The sequence below is a fragment of the Rattus norvegicus genome, chromosome 17 (genome assembly GCF_036323735.1).
Source record: "Rattus norvegicus strain BN/NHsdMcwi chromosome 17, GRCr8, whole genome shotgun sequence".
Taxonomy (NCBI): Eukaryota; Metazoa; Chordata; class Mammalia; order Rodentia; family Muridae; genus Rattus; species Rattus norvegicus.
The window spans coordinates 92,283,161-92,306,920 of record NC_086035.1 but is presented as its reverse complement, the minus strand read 5'-3'; the positions used below and the strand labels follow the sequence as shown (position 1 = coordinate 92,306,920).

The following is a 23,760-nucleotide window of genomic DNA, read 5'->3' as shown; positions in this document are numbered from 1 at the left end:
CATATGTGCCTCTAAACTAAGCCTTGAGAGCAGCAGACAAAATATTGGTGCTGGCATGCCAACCTAGCTTCAAGTTCAGACACCATCTCAAAGGACTAAGCAGGACAATGATAGAGCAGGACACCTGAACTCCTCCTCTAGACTGTGCATGCGAACAAATGCTCACAACCAGGTGTACACACACACACACACACACACACACACACACACACACGCATAAAATATTTTTTGAAGAGTATTGAAGACAATGTTAACATAACTAAGGTAAAGAGAGGAGCCAATAAAACACCCGGTGTAGTCTCAGAGTGTCTCCTCAACACATCACATTGCAAAGACATCATGTCTGGATTCAGCCTCCTTTACCAAACTCACTCCAGAGAGCTGCTGCAATCCTCCAGCCACATGAGGATGCAACAAAAGGCACAGCCCACAAGTTAATGTCCTGGCTGACTGGCCTGTGGCATTTTGTTGTAACCCATGAGTCTCATGCAACAACCCCAAAGCCACACTGTCAGGCTCTCTCACTGAAGCTCAGGCTTGCTGGCAGCTCCTGCTGAGACTAGTTTTCTGTTCTTTGATATTTCATGAGTGATACTCTAATTCATGCTCGTCTATAGCACACACAGAGGCTGCATGCAAAACTCCTACGTTAGGTTGACCTCCTGAGCTGTTCAATAAGTTGCAAAATAGTGTTATGACTGAACATCTCACAATCCTCTGAGTTTCCCTCAGATGATGATGTGAGTTTGGTAAGCTCAAACATATGATTTCCTTGTTCTTTTACCAATAAAATGAATTATAGTTATATCAGATGTCTTTATAATATGTACCCCAAACCAAAAGTATACAGAAGAGACAAACACCCACGTTTTACATAAATAACAATGCAGATGCTTCTGAAAAGCCTGACTTTTAAGTAAGGACACCTTTACTATTGGTGACATTTTTTTTCAATTTTTGTGTTTATTAACTTGAGTATTTCTTATTTACCTTTCGAGTGTTATTCCCTTTCCCAGTTTCCAGGCCAACAATCCCCTAACCCCTCTTCCTCCTCCCCTTCTTTATGGTTGTTCCCCTCCCCATCCTCCCCCCTTTGCCGCCTCCCCCCAACAATCACGTTCACTGTGGGTTCAGTCTTAGCAGGATATTGGTGAATTTTGAAAATATTTTGAAAAGAAATATTTGAATATAACAAAAGATTCTTAATTTTTGTTTTCTACTATATTTCAAAATCACCATATGACTTTAACTTTTATACTCTATCTTATTAAATATGATTGGATAAATTTTTTCATACTTTGTCCTTTTCATTGGAAGTTTTCTTTGAAGACCTACAAAAATATAATATACTTTCTGATGAATATTAAATTTGTAAAATAAAACAGAAAAATGTTTATTTCTCCTATTCATAAAATTTACCAGCTATTAGAAATAAAATAATTTTCTACAAAAGAAATATGCGGTAGACAAGAAGGGGAACATTTATATACAATGAATACCATGACTGCAATCATAAAAAGATTGAAATTAAGACTGGAACACAGCTCAGGTTGACAGAAGGCACTGCTTGTGCACAGGAGTTGAGTTCAGTGGCCAGAAGCCATGCTGTGTGTCTCACAACCAACTCTAACTCCAGATCTACAAACACGTAAAACCTGTGGCTTCCACCACCAACTCTAGTCATGTCTGCATACAACTACAAGCACAGACATGTACATGTTATTTAAAATAATGATGATAATATTAACATTTTTAAAAATAATATATTTTGTTCAAATATTAAAGGCATTAAGACAAGGGAAAATGTCCTTCCTCATTTGTTTGATACAAGCAAATACACTAACATCTCCATTGTCATTTCCAGTAAGAACTTGGAATGAGGTAGACACAAACTGTACCAGGATTTTAAATCCAGAAGTGTTCAAAACACAATACAGAGCTAAGATCACAAAAGGGGTCAAGGGAGCTCCACTGGCCCAAACCTGCTCAGGGAAGACATGAGCAGTTGCTTTAGCCTGGAAATGTTCACTAAATCTTCATTTATGTCTTCACAGTTTTGGTTGGTGTTTGGTTGAGAACTTTTGCTCTATTTATCAAATCTTGGCGAAGAAAATCTTGTTTTGTTTAACAAACCATGTGTGCCTCTGCCTTCGGGGTTGAGGATTCTAAGATGACTATTGATCAGTTATTTTCTCTATCATTTAGAAACTATCAATCCTAGCTTTCTGTCTGGTGAGAAACTGGATGAAGACTCTATGGGAAAAACATGGGAAAGTCTCACCCCTAGGGATGGTAGTCACACTGCAGTTTGGTCAAAGTATGCCAGGGTCAGTGAGAAGTTAACATTTTGTTCTTATGTGAGTCCAAGAAAATGATCTACTTTTCTCAAGTGCAGATGGGATAGCTTCCACAAACCAACAGTTGTTACAGAATGTTAGGGTCTAAGTGAAAAATGAACCATGTTATCCATTGACTAATATATGAATGTTTCTGTGTGCCCTTTAGCTTGTGTCATATTAAATGCAAGCTGGAGTAATTTGAGAAAAAACTGAATTGAGTTTAGGTAAGGTCATGGAACCTTTTAATTGATTGATGACATTGGGTATAAGGTCATGGCTCCACATAAGTACGTAACTGTATAATATTACAAACAATAAAGCAAACTAATACACTGTCCATAAACCAGTGTTGGATATCAGTTGTGAATCGCTTATTATAATTCATATGATACCACTCATTATTTTTAAAGTAGAAAGAGGCTTTATTGGGGTTTGGATATCTACTATCAAGAGAGGATCCTGTGCTTGAACATTGGTCTCTGGCATGTGACCCTGTTTTCTGAGGTTGTAGAAAATCTGAAAAACATAACCTAGCAGAAAGAAGTAGGTCATAGGAGATATAGGGACTGCTAACTGGGTGTAACCATCTTTCTCAAGTCTCTACTGCCTCACTGACCTTAATTCTTTCCTGTCTGGAGGACAGAAAATAAAGAAAACTAGTGGACTGTGCCCAACCCTCATTGGTCCATTTCAGCTCTGACCTCAAAAGGAACCATTGTGAGGTCATTTACTTCCTTAGTTACTGAAAACACATCCTGTCTGTACAGGGCTTTAGCTGTTGGTTGGTGGCTGGGTTAGTTGGTTGGTTTGGTTGGTTTGGTTGGCTGGTTGATTGGATGGTTGGTTGGTTGGTTGGTTGGTTGGTTGGTTGGACAGCAATTGCATTTATTCAGTTAGCCACTGAACTTGGATATTCATGAATTGTTGAATCTGAACACAGTGAGTTTTCCTCTATATTCCTATGTCTCACTTTAGACTTGTTTGTTTTCTGTATTTAAACTAAGTCTCTCTTCCTGTATATTTTTGTTTGAATATTGAATAGGAGAATTTTTCTTTGTTGATTTGATTTATCACCCGATTTTGCATTGTCATATTTTACATGTATTTATTCCATGAACTAATTTTGAACAATAGTTTATGATAACTACACAGCACGAACAATCTCCTAATGGCATTTCCAGACATGTACATAAAGAACTTTGACCATATTCCCATGATCACACTTTCCCTGGCTAGTCCCTTTCAGGTTCCTCAGTTTTTCCCTTTTAGTTTGTTCCCTTTCTTTCCACGTACTGGCCCAATTGTTCAAGTTCTCCTATTCAGAGGACTGGTAGGCTACATTGGGTGGTCTATTAAGAAAAGGCACCAACAGGTCTCTGTGATTTAGCAGGAAGCCTCCCCCTAGCGGGTTAACTTGGGATCTTCCTTGCAGTGCAAAACTCATGACCCTATGCAAGCTACAAGGCAATGCTTAGATCCTAATTTTTTGACGATAACTATGAAAGTAGGTAGATGAATAGAATTCAAGGACAGAATAGATATAAGTCTAAGAAGATCCAGTTTTATACTGCCAAGAAGAACTTTCCAAAGTGAGACATATGATACTATGACCCTTCATTTACCTGGGTCATTCTGTTGGCAGCTGTCATTCCATTGAATTGCTATCTTCTATCTTCAGGAGAACAAATGTGACTCTGAAGCTAGTGTGGTACCAGGCACAGGAGGTCGGGCCAATAATGAACTTGAAGCAAAGGAACAAGCATGGGCCTTTGAGTCTTGCTGGCAAAACAGCTTAAAGTACACGTCCAGGAAAAAAAGTGCCTAGTGCTGGAATGGTCTGCCCAGCATTCCACTGGACTCACTCCAACAACATTTAGAGAAAGAGAGGGAATTTTATATTGACAATATGCCTCTCCAAATTTCCAAACCTAGGCTTGAATAAAACTACTTCCACCATTCCTATAGTTTTTATCTGCTAGTGGAATGGGAGTGCAGAACAGAACCTTCATAGTCAAGCAACAAAGAGCCTTTCAGGATCCTTTTTGCTTTCCATGACATTGCTGAGGAAGGAGGGTTGTATTCCCTGGGACATTCAAAAATCTAACATCTGATTAGAGACCTAACAAGTAGGACTTTGAAGCCCATGGCTGGACCATACCTGTACCTCTGTTTCATTGTTTGAAGGTTTAGCTTGTTAGCATTGCTAGGAAATGCTTTGTGTGCAATGTGTACACATGTGGTGTTTCTATATGACTATGAACATTTTAAGAGGGAATGTCCTTCCTTGACCTCTGCTAAACTGCAGTCCATTTCCTTTGGCATCTGTCATGGAGTTGGTTCTTAGTGAGTCCTGTCAGATTCCTTTAATGTGTAAAACTGATGAGTTGTGGTGAGAGGGGATAGCAGCATACATTCAAACACATGCAAATGGCTCACAAAAGCCCTTGCACCTCTGTCATTAATGTCATAATCTCATGTGTAAGCCCAATGGGTCTAAAGTTACTTTCTAGAGCTTTGGGAACATAGATCAAGCAAAAATACATAGCAGCCACTTCTTTCTTTCATTTCGCATGTTTGTTTTTGTTCCATGAGACAGACGCTCCTGGACCACAGGCTGGAATCATCATTTCTGAGTAGCCAAAGATTACTTGAAGTGATGATCTTCCTCCTCCACTTTCACAAATTTTATAATTAACATGGGCTCATCTTTATGAGACTATCCTGACTTTAACTTTGTCCTATGTCTGTCAGAGGACCCTGAGGAACTCTCATCACTCTGGGTCCAGGTAGCTTACCCAAGTCTAGATTTTTCTTATCTGACTGTTTTGTGCCAATTCCTACTTCAACTTTCAACCCCAATTCAACAGCAGTAAGATGTGGATACACAGGAAACTGCTACAGGGCACAACATGTCACCTGCACCAAAGATACACTGATCTCATACTTTTTCTTGACCCTCTGGGAATACATACACAGGGCCAGTTAGAATTAGAAAGCAGCCTTGGTACATAATTAATTTGTTGGGTACTTGTCCTTGCCTTGCTAACATCCTGATGCACAAGTAATCAACTTCTGTTGTTTTGAAGGTCAAACAGAAGGCATTTTCTTTGAGAGCAGAAGGACCCAGAGTTCCAGAACAAGGCACCATCTACTACATCAGTTGTTTATAGGTTCCTGGCTTAGGGGTGTTTACTTGATCATTTGGAACATATCAGCTCACTGTTTCTAGATCTTGAGCTTTGGTCAGAAGTCTCAAGCCTGAGGGCAGGCAATATGGGATTAATGGTGTCATATTCCTCTCAGCCCCCAAAATGGTAGTCTCATGCCCAGGGGTGCAATGAGTAATAGCATTTTGTCACAACAATCAAGGTAGTCAGGACTTACAATCCTTTAGCAACCACTTGTCGGAGTTCAAAAAGTAAATAGAATACATTGAATATGGACATGAATTATTACAAACTTATGAAGTCTGGGGTCCATGTGAAAAGCAAGACAATGTCCATCAACTTGCCATTGAATATCAGAATCCATTAAAAACTGGAGTGCCAAAGCTCTGGCGTCCATTGTCATTCTCAGGATTCCTTGTTTGATTATTAATGACAAAAGTGTCCTTGTTAAAGATGGAGTGTTAAGTGTTTGAACATTGTTCCCATTAGGTGGTGTAATTTGGGGTTAATTATGGTCCTTGGGCAGGGGTACAAGTAGGAAGAAATGGGTCACTGGGTAACACTGGGGACAGACTCTTGAGTCAAACCTGCCCTCTAGTGCTCCAATGACCAAGACTAGCCTTCCTGTCCATGGAGACAGAAGCAGAGGAGAAGGAATGGACCGTGCCTAGCCACAGTGCTGGCTGCTCTTTGCTCTAACCTCCCAAGGAACCCTGTGACAATGGATAGACACCTGTCTACTTACAGCTCTGATTGAGGCTGCATTCTGTCCTTACAGGTACGGAAGCTGTTGCTCGGCTGGAAAGAAATTAGAGTTTGAAGACACAGAAATTAGACTTGGACATTCAGGAGCTGTTGGACCCTGACATAGTGAGTTTCTCCAACTTTGGACACTTCAACTTGCTCTTTTTGACTTTGGTTTCTGTATTTGCTGGATGGGTTATGCATTTACATTTCCATGTTTTTTATTATCTTCTATTTCACGTTTTATTAAATTATGTTTGCTATGTTAGAGTATTCTATTTTTTCACTTCATATGTATGACAGATTTGCATCCTCATATGCCTTGAGTACCATATCCCAGATGCATTCTGTGGAGGTCAGAAGAGGGAGTCGGGTTTTCTGGGTCTGGAGTTACAGGTGGTTGTGAGTCTCTCACACCATCCCTAAGATTGATACAATAACATATTCACATAGCATAACTCAGTTGTGTAAGAAAGTAAAATCTCTCTATACCTGTCTATAGTTCCACTTCCCCGAAATCTGATTCCGTTGCTAACCTGACAGCTCATACTAATAAAATTATATAGAAAGACTTGTATCACTATTTTAAGTGGTGTATACCACCTGTGAGTGTGCTGTATAGGTGTGCTTAGAGTAGAGAGGTGTAGTAACCCCTGGAGCTGGAGTTAGAGTAGCTGTGGGCACCTGTGTTCTGAGAACCACCTACAGGTCCTCTGCCTGAGTAGCCAAATTTGGGAACTCCAGACGCAGATCGCCATCCTGCACAGTATAGGTTTTCGGGGATCCGTTCTCTTTACACCTTCTCTTGAAGCTGATATTCTAGATGCCTCTACTCAAAGAGAATGCTGAGATCAGGAGAGAGGATGGTGAGCTTTTCCAATTTAGTGGCTTTTAGTGTCTAGGATTCTCTCAGTTTGCAGTTGGACCCTGACAACCGCCTCTATGTCATATTTTGCATCTGCACCTTTGCAGTAGGTCCTTGTCCTTCCCTTCCCAATATGTAAAGTACATGTCTAGATTGTCTGATGTTTTTCTGAGCTTTTTTTCTCATCTCTTTAATGTAGGAATTTGAGCGTATCAACAAGTTCTGGGGCCTGTTTTTAAATGTCTGTTTTATTTCTCATTGCAAGTTTGCTTCTAGCCATATAAAGGAGGGCCTGATCAGGGAGCAGGACCCAGAGAGCCGAGACTCTATCGAGAACTTTACCACTGACTATAAGATCATAAGAACCCTGGGAAGGGGACGATTTTCAGTGGTAAAAATGGCCTATCACGTCCCAACCCTCACCTGTGTAGCTATAAAAGTTCTCAAGAACACCGAGAAGTGCTCCTCAGTGATGAGCAGGGAAGTTGACATTCTAAAGTCCCTGGGCCATCCTCATATCATCAAGGTGGTCGAAGTGGTCCAGACAAGAGAGGCCACCCACCTGGTCATGGAGCATGCCTCTCAGGGAGACCTACTGGACCGAATCCGGGAATGTGGATATTTAAAGTCGTGGGAGGCCCGAAGAATGTTTAGACAGATATTAGAGGCAGTACAATTCTGCCATGACAATAATATTGTCCACCGAGACATAAAGGCCAACAACATTTTGATAGACGGAAGGTCGAATGCCAAGCTCTGTGATTTTGGCCTAGCTGCTAAAACACTTCCTGGGCAGAAGCTGATTGATTTCTGTGGCACGCTGCCATACTGTGCGCCAGAATTCTTTGAAGCTGAGGAATATGAGGGCCGCCCATTTGACGTATGGAGTGTAGGTGTCCTCCTCTTCTTCATGGTGACTGGGCACTTGCCTTTCCTAGGCAAGTCATTTGCAGAGGTGAGGAGACAAATCAGTTCAGCCAATTTCAGCATTCCGCCTCACGTTGCCAACGATATTTTCAATGTTATAGTGGAAATGCTGATGATAAATCCAAGCAGGAGGCCCAGCATCCAGCAAATTATGATGCGCCCCATGATCAAAGACAGCCAGGCCTACTCACCACCGACATCCATACAGACGTTCACAGGAACACCAAGCCCTAGCACCATCAAAGCCATGAGAGTCATGAGGCATACACCTGAGAAAAGCACTGAGTCTCTGATAGACCCAAATATCAATGAGGTGCTGGCAACATACTTGATTCAACAGCACAAGCCACTCAGGAAAGTCTGCACACACCACCAAGTGGAGCCAGGTCTAGAAGATCTTCACTCCTTCCCTCGTTTTCTTAAGAGAAAGGGACCTCTTCTCTCCTCCTTCACCTTGTCCTCACATTCATCCAATATTCGGGAGAAGGAGGATAGGAAGAATTCCAGGAAGGTTGTCAGAAGGCATGCTGTAGGCTACCAGCAAACAAGGACCAACACCCTCCAGCTCGATCTCCTGGACTGTCCTATAGCTGAAGAATTCAGGGATAACAGGCTGCAAATCAGGAAGACATTCTCAGACTCCAAGACTGTGTTGTCTTGTAGTCTAACTGAACATATCCAGTCACCTCGACTTCAATACACCTATTCCACTACAGCAGACAGGAATGTGTCCTCCTTCATACTGCCACATGATTTCTGTGCATCACTGCAGACACCTAAGGGGATAAGCCTTGCAGTCTGCTCTGGAGATACCTGGCAGAGAGAGACACTCGTGGACAAAAACACCTTCATCAAGGAAGAGGCCATGGTTCATGAAGATACCGTCACTAGTGGCCAGCCACAAGTTCCTTGCCCAGCTTCCCGTCGGGGATGGCGTCACCACTGGAAGGGGTTTAAAAAGACAATTAGTAGAAGCCTTCGAAACCTGTGCTGCTGTCTGCCACCACCATCAGAAAATCAAGTCTCCTGCAATAATTTGGCTCTCAGGAAGAGAGGAGAACATTGTGTCACCCACAGAACCAGGTGGGTGCATGTCCTCATTCATTTCATCCATATTCCCTCCTGTCCTTTGTGACAAATGAGGATGGTCCTTGAGGCACACAGAAACTTGACAAACTGTAACTTCAGAAAGATTAAGTCCATAGAAACACCTGAAGGGTGATCTGATGCTTTGTGAGTCATAAGGGGAATCAGAGACACTGATTAAAGCAGGACGAGAGGGAGGTGGGGGCATGCCCAAATGGGGCAGAGAGTCCTAAGACAACCAGTGGGGTGCTATGACTCTTTATGGAAAGCACAGGAAGTTCTCTGTTTTTCAGACACCAAGAGCCTCTTTTCTGTCTTTTTCTTTTCAAGTCCTGAAGAACAGCAGCCTCAGCTCCCTGGCTTTTAAGCCAGTGTTGGGGGTTGGCCTGGCTGAAAATTATACAGTCTCAGAGGAGCCAGGCCAGACGTCCAGGTGCCTGTGTGCTTGCAGGCCCCTTCTCCAGAGGAAGAGCTGTCCACACCACAGCAAGGTCTCTCCAGGTAAAGCCCCAGGCAGGAAGGCCTGCCTTTTCACTGTGTCTTGCTCAGAAGGGAGGGATGAAGTAGAACAGTGCCCTAAAAGTGTCAGTGGATCAGTAGCCCTCTGCCCTCTCTTCTAGCAGAGGTAAACATCAGAGATTGTTCTGTGGGACTGTACTCTTCTTTGCTTCCTGTTTCTTGCAGAGAACATGGTCTTCATCATGAAGTAGACTTCTCAGAAAAGTCTCCCTAGTCAGCCCATCAGACCTGAGCTAAAATGGGTTCCCAGGTTGAATATGAGACCTCTATGTCTCCTCTGAAGGGAATTCTCCTGTCAAACTTTGACCAGACCCTCACCCATCCCCACTGCCCTGCAAATGATATCACAGTTTATATTGCTTAAGTCCTCAGACCCAACTCAGGGTAAAGCTTACAAAACCCATACTGTGGAGTGACTCCCAAGGCAGCTGTGCCCTCTCTCTCACCAGTTCTGCCCTGTAATTACTCACCTCTCTATGTTTGCTCCCTCAAGGCCAACTTTCAAATGTCTAACTGGATTCCTACCTGTGTCACAGCCTCCTCGAAGGAGGAGGGACAGGTGTTATGAGCAGAGTCAAAAGAATAACTTAATGATGGAGCAGCAAATTGGTGTGGCCCTAGCTCATGACAGCTTCCGGCCTCCACTGGAGTATGCATTCCACTGGATAAATCTACCCAGGCTGCTTCAATTAACCTGAGAATTTGCACACTGCTTTTTTATGCCCAGTTAAACAGCCTTGCAATTCCTTTGTGAGAGCTTCTGGGAAGCTTTCCCTGTCCCTCCTACTGTTACATTTGTTAAGATATCATCTCCTGTGTTCTTTTTAACTAGACTGTATCAACATCTTCCACAGCATGAGGTGTACAGAATACCATATGACTGACGTGGAGGGTCCCTCTGACCCAGTGTCTCTCTTAATTTGTTCAAAGGACATCAAGGATCCTGGCATAGTAATCCTGCAGTGATATGTGCTGAGTTTAACAGCATGTCCCTATAGTACTCCACCATTGTGATCACATACATATTTCTCATGTGCTTTATCCCCTGAGCTACAGGAAATTCTCTTACGACAGACAATCGTTTCCTGTCTAATTTGAGTGGGAAAGCATATCATATTCCACTCTGGAGCAAGAAGAGCACTATATGAACTCGTGTATCTGAACCCACAATGCACAAGTTTGGGAAAGTTCATTAAAGGGGTTCTTTGCTGGCCTCTAGCACTGAACCAGGTTAGCTACTCAGACAAAACCAAGGAAAGCCTCTCACAGACCCTGGCCAGCCTAGGTTTTAAGAGTTGGCCTCACACCCTGATGATTCCTTGTCATCCATACCCTGATATGTAGAAGCCCTGGTGAGTCTATATCTCTGTCAGTGTGTCTGTCTTTACTTTTACATGACCAACTTCCATGCAGGTGGGTCTCAATGGATGTTTCTTATACTGGACTCCTAGAGAGCCATGTACCCCTCAGGATGGCCTTAAGTGGAAAACACAAAATAGAAACATCAAGTATAAAATCCCAATTGATGGAAATAGATTCACAAAATTAAAAACCAACAGATGAAAAACACTAACCACTCCAATAAAAATCCTTAATATATCACTCTTAATTCTAACAGACTCACAGGTGTATGCTAAGGGAACATATTCCATGTACAATAGACAGAAGAAATTGGTTCTTATTTTCTGATATGTTTATGTAAATTAAGCATACTTTCATTTTTTTTCTTCTTACATTTGTTTTGTTTTTTTTTTCCTATTTTGGAATAGTATTGCTATGCTGGTTTTAGTGTTCACACAGTCAAACCTAAAATTCAGAGAGAATACCACTCGGGATAGAATGAAAGCCCAGGCTACCTTTGTCTTCCTCTTGATCTTGCTGCCTCTGTTCCTCCTTTAGTTTAATGCTATGCTGCGAACATTTCTGTTTTCATCAAGGTCTCTTAAATCCCAACAGGCCACCTTGTAGCTAAAGATTACCTTGAGCACGATCCTCTTCTTCCTGTCTCTAATTCTGCAATGTAGAAGTTTCAGTTCTGAACCACTCTACCCTGTCAAATAACACAACTTCAAGGCCAGTATAGGCAAGAGGAAGTACCAGGCTGAGTGCAATCCTGTCAGAAAAAGGATATTCTAAATATTTTTACCTGGCAGATCTGGTCTCTGCATCTGGGGAGATGGATGTTGGGTAAAGTGTCACAGTGCAACAAAAGGACTCTGGAAATCAGACAAGGAAGAATCATGGTGTCATCTTAGGCCTTGAGCTTAACAGAGGCAGGTGTGGCAGACTGATGAGCTGAGATTACTGACATATTACTCTGTCTCAATATTGAGGTAAAAAAGCATTTGATGATTATTCCTGGCCTTCAGGTATGAGGACAAACAGACAGACACCAACACACAAACACACACACACACACACACACACACACACACACACAGAGAGAGAGAGAGACAGAGACAGAGAGAGAGACAGAGAGAAAGAGAGACAGAGAGACAGAGAGAGACAGAGAGAGAAAGGGAGAGAGAGAGAGAGAGGGGTAACTCTGAGGTAATGTATGTATCATGCACACATTAACTCTTTATAGATCTATCTAGACTTTTCCAACTATGGACTGTCTAAATTTTATAGTCATGTCTGTCTATTTCTTGGCCAGTGAACATAAACCTATGTCCCGTGGCAAAAAACCTACTAGGGTTTGCTAGTGATGAATATTTTTTCTTTCTCTTGTTTAACTCCAGTTTTCTTTATGCAGTCCAGGCAGCCAAGGACTTTTGATCCTGCTGGACAACGGACTGGACACAATGAGTGGCCTGATGAGTGGACCGTTGGACCATTTGGGACTCACCTGGACTAAAATCCATGTATAACAAAAGGGTCTCCAACATCCTGCTCCTTCCACTAGGACGGCAGATGAAAGGAAGATGCTCCGAGATATAGATTTATTGTGGCTTTTTTTTTCTCTGTGTTTTCTTTTGAAGCTTGTAAGGTTTGCTTTTTATTCCTCTTATTTGTATATAATTTTGTTCATACATTTGTATTTATCTAATATTTTAATGTTTTAATTGAAGCAGTGACATCACCTCCCTCTTTTGTGCCTGCTCTCCAAACTCTCCCAGCTATCCTATATCAAACATTTCTCATGCCTTCACTCTTAAGTTGATGGACTCCTTTACGTGATTAAATTTGTTATATATTTTTACATATCTTGTGTATCCAGAAATAAATATAAATATACCTGCAGAGCCCATATTTGTTGCTTGTGTATATATTTGTTCAAGACTGACTACTCTGTATTTGACAACATGGTACCTTGTATTTTTACCTTTTGATATTTTCTCTTCCCCATCTTAAAATTCTTTTTCTGGCTAATGGTTTCTTGCCACTTTTATTTAACCTAAATTATTTATTTTCTTCTTTTGCCTCCTTTCTATACTCTCCCCATATTTGATTCTACTACAGCAAAGACCACTGCCTGTGGGAAGGAATCACTCTTGAAAGAGCCAGAGGTGTGGGTCAATAGAAGACCAGTGGGAAAGTTCCACTGCCGACCTTCAAGCACAATGACCCATCCCATCCAGGGAATAGTCAGTTCCCACAGAACTGCAAGCCAAACTGTTAAACAAAGCTACCTGTGATTTCCAACTCACCTCTCCTTCCCCTCTGGAAAAGCATGAATGGTTCATTGATCACTAGTCAGTAGGAGGTCACTTCGCCCCATCAATAATACCCTGCCTAGTTACCAACTGCTTGAATTCTGCCCCAATTCTTAGCAAGGTATATAACTCCCTGTCAGAATCTGCCCAGGGTCATCTCCCTTTAAGCAGGAAGGCCTCAATAAGGCAGAATTAAGCTATTGTATAGATTACTGTCTCCATGAATGTCAATCAAGAGGTCCTGGAGTCGGTTCAGTTTGAACCTCACATTGGTGCATTCATCTGGAAACTTGCTTCTTCTGTGGGACCCATGGGAGAGTGGTGAAAGGGAGCAGTGGCAGTAACAACTAGGTACTGAGGTTGACTTCTCTGTGCTCTCTCTATCTAGCTTCATTGTGTTCTGCTTTTGGCTCCCTTCTTTCTTGCAAGCATCAGGAGGGCTCACAGAGGCTAGGTAACAGGGATTTGACCTGTCCAGAGGCCAGCAATGTCAGAGAACTTTGATCCAGGGTGAGGCCAGCAAAGTCACCAGAACCTGTGTGCATCTCACTTCTGGCAGGAGCAGATAGTCTGAGTTATCCGATCCACAGCAGTGATGGGTTGGTCTGTGTACTTTGCCCTTGAAAAGGGACACTTGGTTTGTGTGTTAGTTGTTCTTTTTTTGCATTCTTGTTTTCATGTTTTGGACTTGGACTGATGAAAATTTTGGACATGGGACCAGTTGTTTTCTCACCTTAATCTTATTCTGAGTCATTTTCAAGAATTTAGGACTAAGGACCACTTAATGAAACTTGGAGTGGCCTGCTTTTGATGTTAAATGGCACCAGGAGAGAGACCTTTTAACTCTCCAAGGTGTCAGCAATAGAAGATAAAATGTTTCAGACATTTTCCCTCCTCCTCAACCCCTACCTTCTAAACACTTCTTCTTCACTAGAAACAACAAAAGCCTACTTCAGCCCAGCAGCCAGCTCCTTCCTTATTGACAGTATCAGCCTTAGGGCTGGAGACATGGCACAGAGGTGAAGAGAACTGAGTGCTCTTCCAGAGCTCCCGAGTTTAATGCCCAGCAGACACTTGTTGAATTCTCTTTTTCTTCAGGATTGGTTCAGAGTTTCATGGCTCACAAGGTCACAAGGATTTAACCCCTTTTTCCCTGCTCCTCTGCTCATTGCTGACACAGTGCAAACTGGCATCCAGGATCCATGACAGGAGAGGCTCCATGTGGGCAAAAGTATCTTTCAACAGAGCTTACAAATGGCTCCTGGCCCCAAAAGGAACCCACCCAGATTAGGGCTTCAATTCAGTAAGGGGTAGGGAGTGTCTCCAGATTTGCCACCAGGCTCTATAAGCATATCTCAATAATAATTTGTCCCAGGTTCACATATGATATTAAATAAGAGCAAAGAGAAAATTCTCATATGATAGCCCTGACTTTCATCAATTAAGTTCGTACCAAATGTTTGAGAAAAGTTAAGGTTGCAGGGAGATTGTAGAACAGTGCAGATCATGGCAGAAAGAATTAATTAGACCACTTCCAGGCAACACACCACCCGATCCAGGACAAAAGAAATTCCAAGCTTCAATATATTTACATTGACACTCATGACTACCCCTACAATTCTGGCTGATGATTCAGTAATGCCTACAGGCTTCATTATCAGAGTTTTCCCTGGCTGAGATGTTTTCTACCACCTGTTTTCCTAAACCTTGCAACTCTCCCACCTGACCCTGACTAGGGACTGTCCATTCCATCAATGTGACGAGGTTGTGGCACAGGTGTTCAATACCTGACCTGACTTGAGGAACACACCTTTGTCAGAAACAGAACAGACCTGGGTTATGGACAGAAGCAACTTCATCCATGGGGGTGAGAGGAGGGCAGGGGCAGTGGTGACAATACAAATGGAGGGATTCTGGACTCAGTGTCTTCCTCCAAGCACTTCATTTCAAATGGTCAAACTAAGAACATTAAAACAGGCCCTCATCATGGGAAGAGGACTGGTTGTTAACATCTTCAGGGACAGCCAGATAGGCATTTACAACTGCTCATGTACATGGAAACCTTTGCCAAAAGATCCAATGGCTAGAGATAACAGCTGGGCTGATAAGGCTGTTTAGGATGCAACCTTAAAGTAAAGAGTCATCTCTAGATTGTCCACTGTCCTAGCAAAACTGCCCAGAACAGCTGATATGTGTAGAAAAAGAAATTAAATGGGCTCATGACGATCGACTAAAGGTAAGGTAATAGTACCCACCTCTTTAACAAGAACTGTTCCCAGAAAGATCCAGAGTCACGGACATGACAAACTTGAATGCTTGCCAGGTGACCCAGGTTTAGAGCACTTAAGGTAATAGGATCAGATAATGGGGACTGCCTTTGTATTTCAGGTAAGTCAGGGACTTGCTACGGTCTTGGGGCCTAGTTTGAAACTCCACTGTGTATATATATCGTCCCCGGAGTTCAGAAAAGTTAGAAAAGATTAATAAAATTCTAAAAGAGACCTTAATTAAAATAGCCTTGGAGACTGGTGGGGACTGCATGATGCTCCTTCCCTCTGCCCTATATTAGATATAGATGGCATTCTAGCCCCCATTGTGTCCAACCTATAGTTGACAGCTATTACAGATCTGAAAAATGTTAATTTAATATTTAAGGTCAGAGCTCCCCAATAGGCTCATGAATATGTTTGGCCTAAATTATGTACCCTCTATGAAGTAGGCCTGGTTCCAGAACCTCACAAGTTAAGATTTCACCAAGCTGAGCCTAAACCGAAGTGAAAAGGACTTTTCATCATCCTGTTGAACACAGTCACCACCTGGGTGCACTACAACCATCCCGGACCTGCTCCTCCACTGAGGAAGACTACCTGGCTCTAGCTGTAGGAAAATAAAGGTTCAAACGCACACCAACCCCGTCAAGTCAAGTTGACTCAGTCTCAGTCCTGAGTCTATTCTCCCTGCTAACTATATGTCTGTATGGGCTGTGTGTCTTAATTTCCCCTGTTATGAAGGTACTCTAGCTGGACCCTTGCTAAGTGAATATAGTCCAGTTAATCATCTTAAGACACACTAGGTGTAGCTGCAAATAGGGAGGCAAAATACAAGCTGGAGGACTGTAAGCTTCAAGATGGAAGCTGTGCTAAAAGACAATGGGGGAATGAAAGAGTCATAGTTGGAGTCGATCTAAGGCCAGTGGGAAAGTATCCCCTCAAACCTCCATGCACACAGACCCCTCCCTTCCAAGGAGTAGTTAGTTTCCTGAGCATCTATAAGCCAGACTGTCAGACAAACCCACCTGTAACTCCACAGACCTCCTTGACTCCCAACTGTGCCCGCTGGAAAGTCCACAATGGTCCACTGATCACGAGTCAGCTTGAATGTCACTTCACCCCATCATTAGTACCCTGCCTAGTTACCAATGTTTGAATTCTGTCCAATAGTTTTCAAGGTATATAACTCCCTATCAGAGACTGCTCAGGGTCATCTCCTTTGAACTGGGAAGACCCAGGCATGCCAGATTAAATTAAATTACTCTTGCTACTGCATAGATCACTGTTTCCATGAGTCTCACTGTAGGGACCCTGAAGAGCTTCATTTCGGACCTCACAAGATGAGGTGCAAGTATGACCAGGGAACACTACAACACATTACAATGAAGACAATGAAATTCAATATGATAAAAGTGGACAGTCAAAACTTTTAATACTCTTAAAAATGTGAAGCCCAACAAAACAGTCTCTACATGGACACTCAACATGCACACATCCACACAAATAAGTGCATACATATCTATTGTGGCTATTCCTAGTTGTCAACTTGACTATATCCAGAATGAACTACAATTCAGAATTGAAAGGTTCACCTTTGATACTGATCTTAAGGCTAGGAGATAGAAGTATTTGACGTGTATCTTGGCATGGAGATCTTGGGGCATAGTGCCTATGAATTCCAGGAGACTAAGGCAAGGCGATCTCAGAGTTCAAGGTCATCTGGGACAAAGCAAGTTCCAGACACCTTCTGCTGGAGACCTATATAAGGACTTTGGAATAAGGAAGGTTCTCTCTTCTTAGCCTGCCTGTCTTGTGGGACTAAGACACTGCTATATCCTTGGACAACATTTACAGCTGATGCTGATCATGGTTGGGGAGTTGGACTACAGACTGTATGTCATCAACAAGTTCCCTTACTATACAGAGACTACCTATAAATTCTGTGAGTCTAGAGAACTCTGACCAATACATAAGTTGGTACCTGGAATGGTTCTAGAGGAGCAGATGTGTAAATACGAGACTTTTAGGAATGTGGAGTTGGTTTAATAATTCACCAGCTCCTTCAACTACTGAAACCTCCACTCATACTCTGTCTTCTGGGGGTCAGAAAATATTGAAGATCTGTGGTTGATACTGTCTTTGAAACTTAAAGAAGCCAATGCCTTTGATTATCTTCATGACTTTGGTGATTAGGTATACAAAATTTTCTACAAGTTGGGGGAAAAATCAGGAAATGATTTTGCTGGCTTGATGCTCTTAGTACCTCTGGACAAATGGATGAAGGAAATGAATGAGCTGTATGAGAAAATTAAATGGCTCCAGATGCAAGTAAACAGTGTAAAATTTACTAAGTGTGTCCTTGGAGAGAAGTTATCTCTAGCAGTCATAGATCTTGAGTTGCAGAACATCAAACTTCAGCCCTCTTTAGTTTGGCTGAATTAGAGTGAAAATTCAAGCTTCAGCAGTTACAGTAAAGACATTAACTGACAAAGAATGGGATCCTATCACTTGAAATGGGGTGTGTGGAAGGACCCTGTTGAAGATGAGAATTTTGAATCTTCAGATTCTCACGGTTTTACCACACCAGTGGAAGTGGTAACCTCACCCTTGAAATAAAGCCTTTTTCACATGAGGAATTTAGTCCTACAGAGTGTGATAAACCAGCAGTGACTTTCACTGAAGAAAATGTCAGACAGACTTTCTGCCTCTACCTTTCTGCAGGGACAGACTGCTAGCTAGTCTGCTTCCTGGAAGATACTATATCTTGAGGCTTAACAGAGGATCCACTGCACTCTGAACATTAGGCGTAATATCCTGAAGTGTATCAGAAGAACTACTGCACTCAGAACATTTGATACCGCATGCTGAGGCATCCCAGGAAATCTGCTACAATCAGGGCATCTGACAACACAATTTGAGACATCCCAGGAGATGTAATGCACAGAGGACACCACAGTTGAGGGCATTCCAAGAGGTCCTCTTTATACAGGGCAACTGGGTAATTGACACCACAATCTGGAGGCCTCCCAGGGTCTCTGTGACAGGCAGGGCAGTTGCCAAAATCAATAAAAGGCCTCCCTGTCCTGTGGCTGCCCTCAAGGAAAGAGAATCCACAGTCCATTGTCACCCCCCTCCATCTGTGTCCCCAGAACAGCTTCACAGAGGACACATTTTGAATGTTCCTCTGAAGATGCCACAGTCTGAAGGCCTCCCAGGAGATCTACTGCAGGCTGTGCAACATATCAGCAGCTTCTCTGCCCCTTTGAATATCCTGCAGTTGGAAGGCCCTCACAGGAGGTCTGCTACAGACGGGACCACAGTCCTGACAGGAGCCCTGTTGGAAACCAGGGACCAAGGAGTCAGACTCCAGAGTCACCTTTGTTTCAGCACCTCATGGTATCTTCTCAAAAACTGACCATATGACGGGTCATAAAACACACCTCAACATATACAGGAAGATAGAAATAGTCCCATGCAATCTATCATATTCCCACAGACTAAGGCTGATCTTCAATAACAACAATAATGAAAGAACACCCACATATACATGGAAGTTGAACAATGTTCTACACACATATACCTTAGTCAAGGAAGGAATAAAGACAGAAATTAGAACACTCCTTAGAGATTAATGAAAATGAAGGTACAACATTCCCAAACTGATGGGACAATATTGAAGCTGTGTGAAGTGGAAAACTCATAGCTGTGACTGCCTGAAAAAAGCAAAAAACAGGAGAGAGCACAAATCAGCAGCTTGACAGCACACCTAAAATCTCCAGATCAAAACAAGGCAACTGCAAACAAGAGCAGTAGAAGGTAGGAAATAATCATTCTCAGGGCTGAAATCAACCAAGTAGAAACAAAAAGGTCTATACAAGGAACCAACAAAACCAAGAGCTGGTTCTCTGAGAAAATCAATAAGATAGATAAACTCTTAGACAGACGAACCAGAGGGCACAGAGAGTGTGTCCAAATAAACAAAATCAGAAATAAAAGAGGAGACATAACAACAGAATCTGAGGAAATGAAAAAAATCATCAGGTCCTATTAAGAAAGGCCAAATTTAACAAAACTTAAAAATCTGGAGGAAATGGACAGTTTTCTAGACAAATACCAAGTACCAAAGATAAACAAGGAACAGATAAACCACTGAAATTACCTCATAACTCCTAAAGAATTAGAACCAGTTATTAAAAGTCTGCGAATCAAAAAGAGCCCACCACAAGATGGGTTTAATGCAGAATTCTATCAGACCTTAATAGAAGACCTCATACCAATACTCTCCAAATCATTCTACAAATTAGAAATGGAGAAAGCACTACCAAATGCCTTCTATGAAGTCACAATTACTTATACTGAAACCACAGAAAGACCCAACATTAAAGAGAACTACAGACCAAATTCCCTTTTGAATATCAATGCAAAAATACTTAATAAAATTCTCGCAACAGGATCAAAGAATACATAAAAATGAACAACCATCATGATCAAGTAGACTTCACCCCAGGAAGAGAGGGACGGTTCAATATATGGAAGTCCATTAACAGATTTCACTTTATGAAAAAACCTCAAAGATAAAAACCACATGATCATTTCATTAGATGCTGAGAAAGCAATGGACAAAATTCAACACCCCTTCATAATAAAAGTCCTGGAATGATCAGGAATTCAGTGTCGGCACCTAAACGTAGTAAAAGCAATATACAGCAAACAGTTGCCAACATCAAACTACATGGAGAGAAACATGAAACAGTCCCAATAAAATCAGGGAGTAGACAAAGCTGCCCAATTTCTTGCTGCTTATTGAATATAGTTCTTGAAGTCTTAGCCAGAGTAATCAGACAACAAACGAAGGTCAAAGAGATACAAAGTGGAAAGGAAGAAGTCAAAATATCACTATTCGCAGATGATATGATAGTATACCTAAGTGACCACAGAAGTTGAACCAGAGAACTACTAAGCCTGAGAAACAGCAAAGTGGCTCGATATAAAATTAACTCAAACAAATCAGTAGCCATCTTCTATTCAAAGGACAAACAGGCTGAGAAAGAAATTAGGGAAATGATACCCTTCATATTAGTACCAAATAATATATAATGCCATGGTGTGACTTTAACCAACAGAGTGGGAAAAGATCTTTAACAATCCTACATCTGATAGAGGGCTAATATCCAAAATATACAAAGAACTCAAGAAGTTAGACTCCAGTGAGTCAGATAACCCTATGAAAAAAACGGGGTACAGAGCTAAACAAAGAATTCTCAGCTGAGGAATATCGAATGTCGGAGAAACACCTAAAGAAATGTTCAGCATACATCTGGAGTCATCCAGGGAATGCAAATTGAAACAACCCTGAGATTCCATCTCAAGTCAGAATGACTAAGATAAAAACTCAGGTGACAGAAGATGGTGGAGAGGATGTGGGGAAAGAGGAACACTCCTCCTTTGTTGGGTGGATTGCAAATGGGTACAAACTCTCTGGAAATCAGTCTGGAGGTTCGTCAGAAAATTGAAAATTGGACTATCTGAGGATCTTGCTATACCTCTCCTGGCCATATACCCAAAAGATGTTCCATCATAAAACAAAACCCCCAGGAAAACAACAATTCCAACCAACCAGAGCTCCTAGGGACTAATCCACTACCCACAGAGTACACATGGACCGACCCATGGCTCCAGCTTCATGTAGCAGAGCATGGCCTTGTTGGGTACCAATGGGAGGAGAAACCCTTTGTCCTGCCAAGTCTGGACCTCTCACTGTAGTGGAATTTCAGGACAGGGAGGCAGGAAAGGGAGATGTTTGGGGAGGAAAAAAATTATGAAAGAAGGGGGAGGGTGAATGGGATGGGGGTTATGGATATGAAACCAGGAAAGTGAATAACATTTGAAATGTAAATACATTTTAAAAAAATAGAAAAGAATAGAAAAAGAGAAATACCCAATAAAAATTAAAATGAATAATAAAAATAAATAAAATAGGAGCAAATTTAGAAAAAAAGAAGTTATATACAATCAGCCTTAAGGGAACTAGGTCAGTGTATATGGGTGTTTGCTGGGCAAACATAAACCTGAGTTTAAATCTCCATAAAAAGCACATCTGACTACATATATGCCTCTAAACCAAGCCTTGAGAGCAGCAGACAAAATATTGGTGCTGGCATGCCAACCTAGCTTCAAGCTCAGACACCATCTCAAAGGACTAAGCAGGACAATGATAGAGCAGGACACCTGAACTCCTCCTCTAGACTGTGCATGCAAACAAATGCTAACAACCAGGTGTACACACACACACACACACACACACACACACACACACACACATAGATACACGCACTCGCATGCGTAAAATATATTTTGAAAAGTATAGAAGACATCTAGTCCAATTGAAACCCATTTCTGGCTCTGCCTTCTCCCTGCTTTTTCTCTTAAGTCCTATAACATCATCTGACAAGGGCATAATCTATTTATTTATGATCTGAAGTTCTTCTAGAAGATAGATGCCCCAAGAGGTGATATTCACCTGCTTTTGAAAAGTGTCTCTTGCACAATAGATACTTAACAGATCTTTATTAAATACATATGCTGTATATGAAATTTATTGTTTGGGAAGTATCTTAATGGAAACTAAATCAGAGAAACCCATCCCCCTCATGTCCTCTCACAAAGTCTCTCAGTGTCTGTATATATTAGTAAAAATGTGGATGACAGCAAAGAGCAACAGAAAAGTTACCTGCAAAGCTCTTTACATACGGACACCCCCTACCAATTAACTACATAACAACATCTTTATTACTATAAGGTTACTAGGTGTGGATTAGTATAAGGTTACTAGATGTGGAAGTTAACATAAGGGTAGAACATCCAAGGGCCTTCAGGAAGAAAAGACACAAATCACTGTGCCTTACCAATCTGTTAAACAAACCCTGGAGTAAATGGAAAATGAATTTGATGCTTAAAGAAATACTGGCCAGAATTCAACATAAATGGCATTCAACGCAAACTAACAAATTTTTTCTCACATATCTATCAGGCAAGAGCAGATCTCTGTCTGTCTGTCTGTGGTGAGTGTGTGTGTGTGTGTGTGTGTGTGTGTGTGTGTGTGTGTGTGTGTGTGTGTGTGTTAGAGAGAGACAGAGAGACAGATAGAGACAGAGATAGAGAAGAATGACTTGCTGTTTTGTTTGTCTCCCTCAGGATTGGAAAAAGACACTTTTCTTGATTGCCTGAGCTCCAACCCTTCATGAATGTTGGCTTCAGGTGGCACAGGAAATCTCCCTGGTTCGTTTCCCTATAATATTAGCATCTCAGCCACCTCTCCAGAGATGAGCATGAACCAGGAAGGGTGGTGTGTGGAGTGCAGCAGCTGGTGTCACAGGCAGGGAAAGGAGAGCAGGAACTTGGAGCACATGAGTGAGAATGAGAGATGGGCCCAAGGCTCAAAGTGAGACACTCTCAACCTGTCAGTTCCCTCAATCACCTGCTGGGAAGGACCAGGCAGGCTGAGGGTAGGGAACTTCCAGTTGAGCACTACCTTGGGTGAAGAGACCCCTGAGGGCTCTGGCCTGCAGAACCAGCGCCCTGCTTAGTAAAGTTTGCATGGGGTCCTCACCACTGCCAGAGCCCTCGGGCCAAAGGACTGCCTCAGTAAGCAACCATGCAGGGCTCAACTTCAGTGAACCCGGGCCAGGACAAGCACTGGCCACCAACCTTTTCCCTGGCGCGGTACAACCCCGCAGAGTAGCCCTCCACCTTCCGCCATGCTCTGCTGAGGTCCAGACCCTGATCCTCTATAGCAGCCTGCTCCCTTCTTTACCTCAGCTCTGTGGTCCAAGGCGGGATATTCTCCTGGCAAGGGAATCCGGACCTGCCTAACCTGCCTGGTCAACCAGAGCTGTTACTCCGCCCTCTCAGGTAACCAAGGAAACAGGGTTTCCACACCTTCCATAGCCATGACCCAGACTAGATCCTCTACACCTGCACACACGCACCTTTTCCTGCGCTTTGATTCCCTCTCTGCTGGGAGGGCGGGCACAACCTGGTCGCCGGTGTGACGCGCCGAGAATCTCAGCCAATGAGAGAAAGAAGGCGGGACCAGTGCAGAGGGGCGGGCCCCGTGTCGCTTCTCTGAGTCCCACCCCTCCCAGTGACTCTGCTTCTAAAAGCACCAAATCTCTTGTTTCTAATTTA

General features: G+C 42.4%; 1 protein-coding gene across 1 annotated transcript in view; it reads left to right on the top strand.

Annotated features, from left to right (window-relative positions):
• Nucleotides 1–3,104: 3,104 nt before the first annotated feature.
• The window catches only part of LOC134478913 (sperm motility kinase X-like), a 76,740-nt gene continuing 56,084 nt past the window's right edge, over nucleotides 3,105–23,760 (top strand). The window contains exons 1-3 of the mRNA XM_063276850.1: nucleotides 3,105–3,278; nucleotides 6,285–6,376; nucleotides 7,381–9,125. Coding sequence (XP_063132920.1) covers nucleotides 7,513–9,125 — 1,613 coding nt within the window. The 5' untranslated portion in view covers nucleotides 3,105–3,278; nucleotides 6,285–6,376; nucleotides 7,381–7,512. The remainder of the gene's footprint in view (nucleotides 3,279–6,284; nucleotides 6,377–7,380; nucleotides 9,126–23,760) is intronic.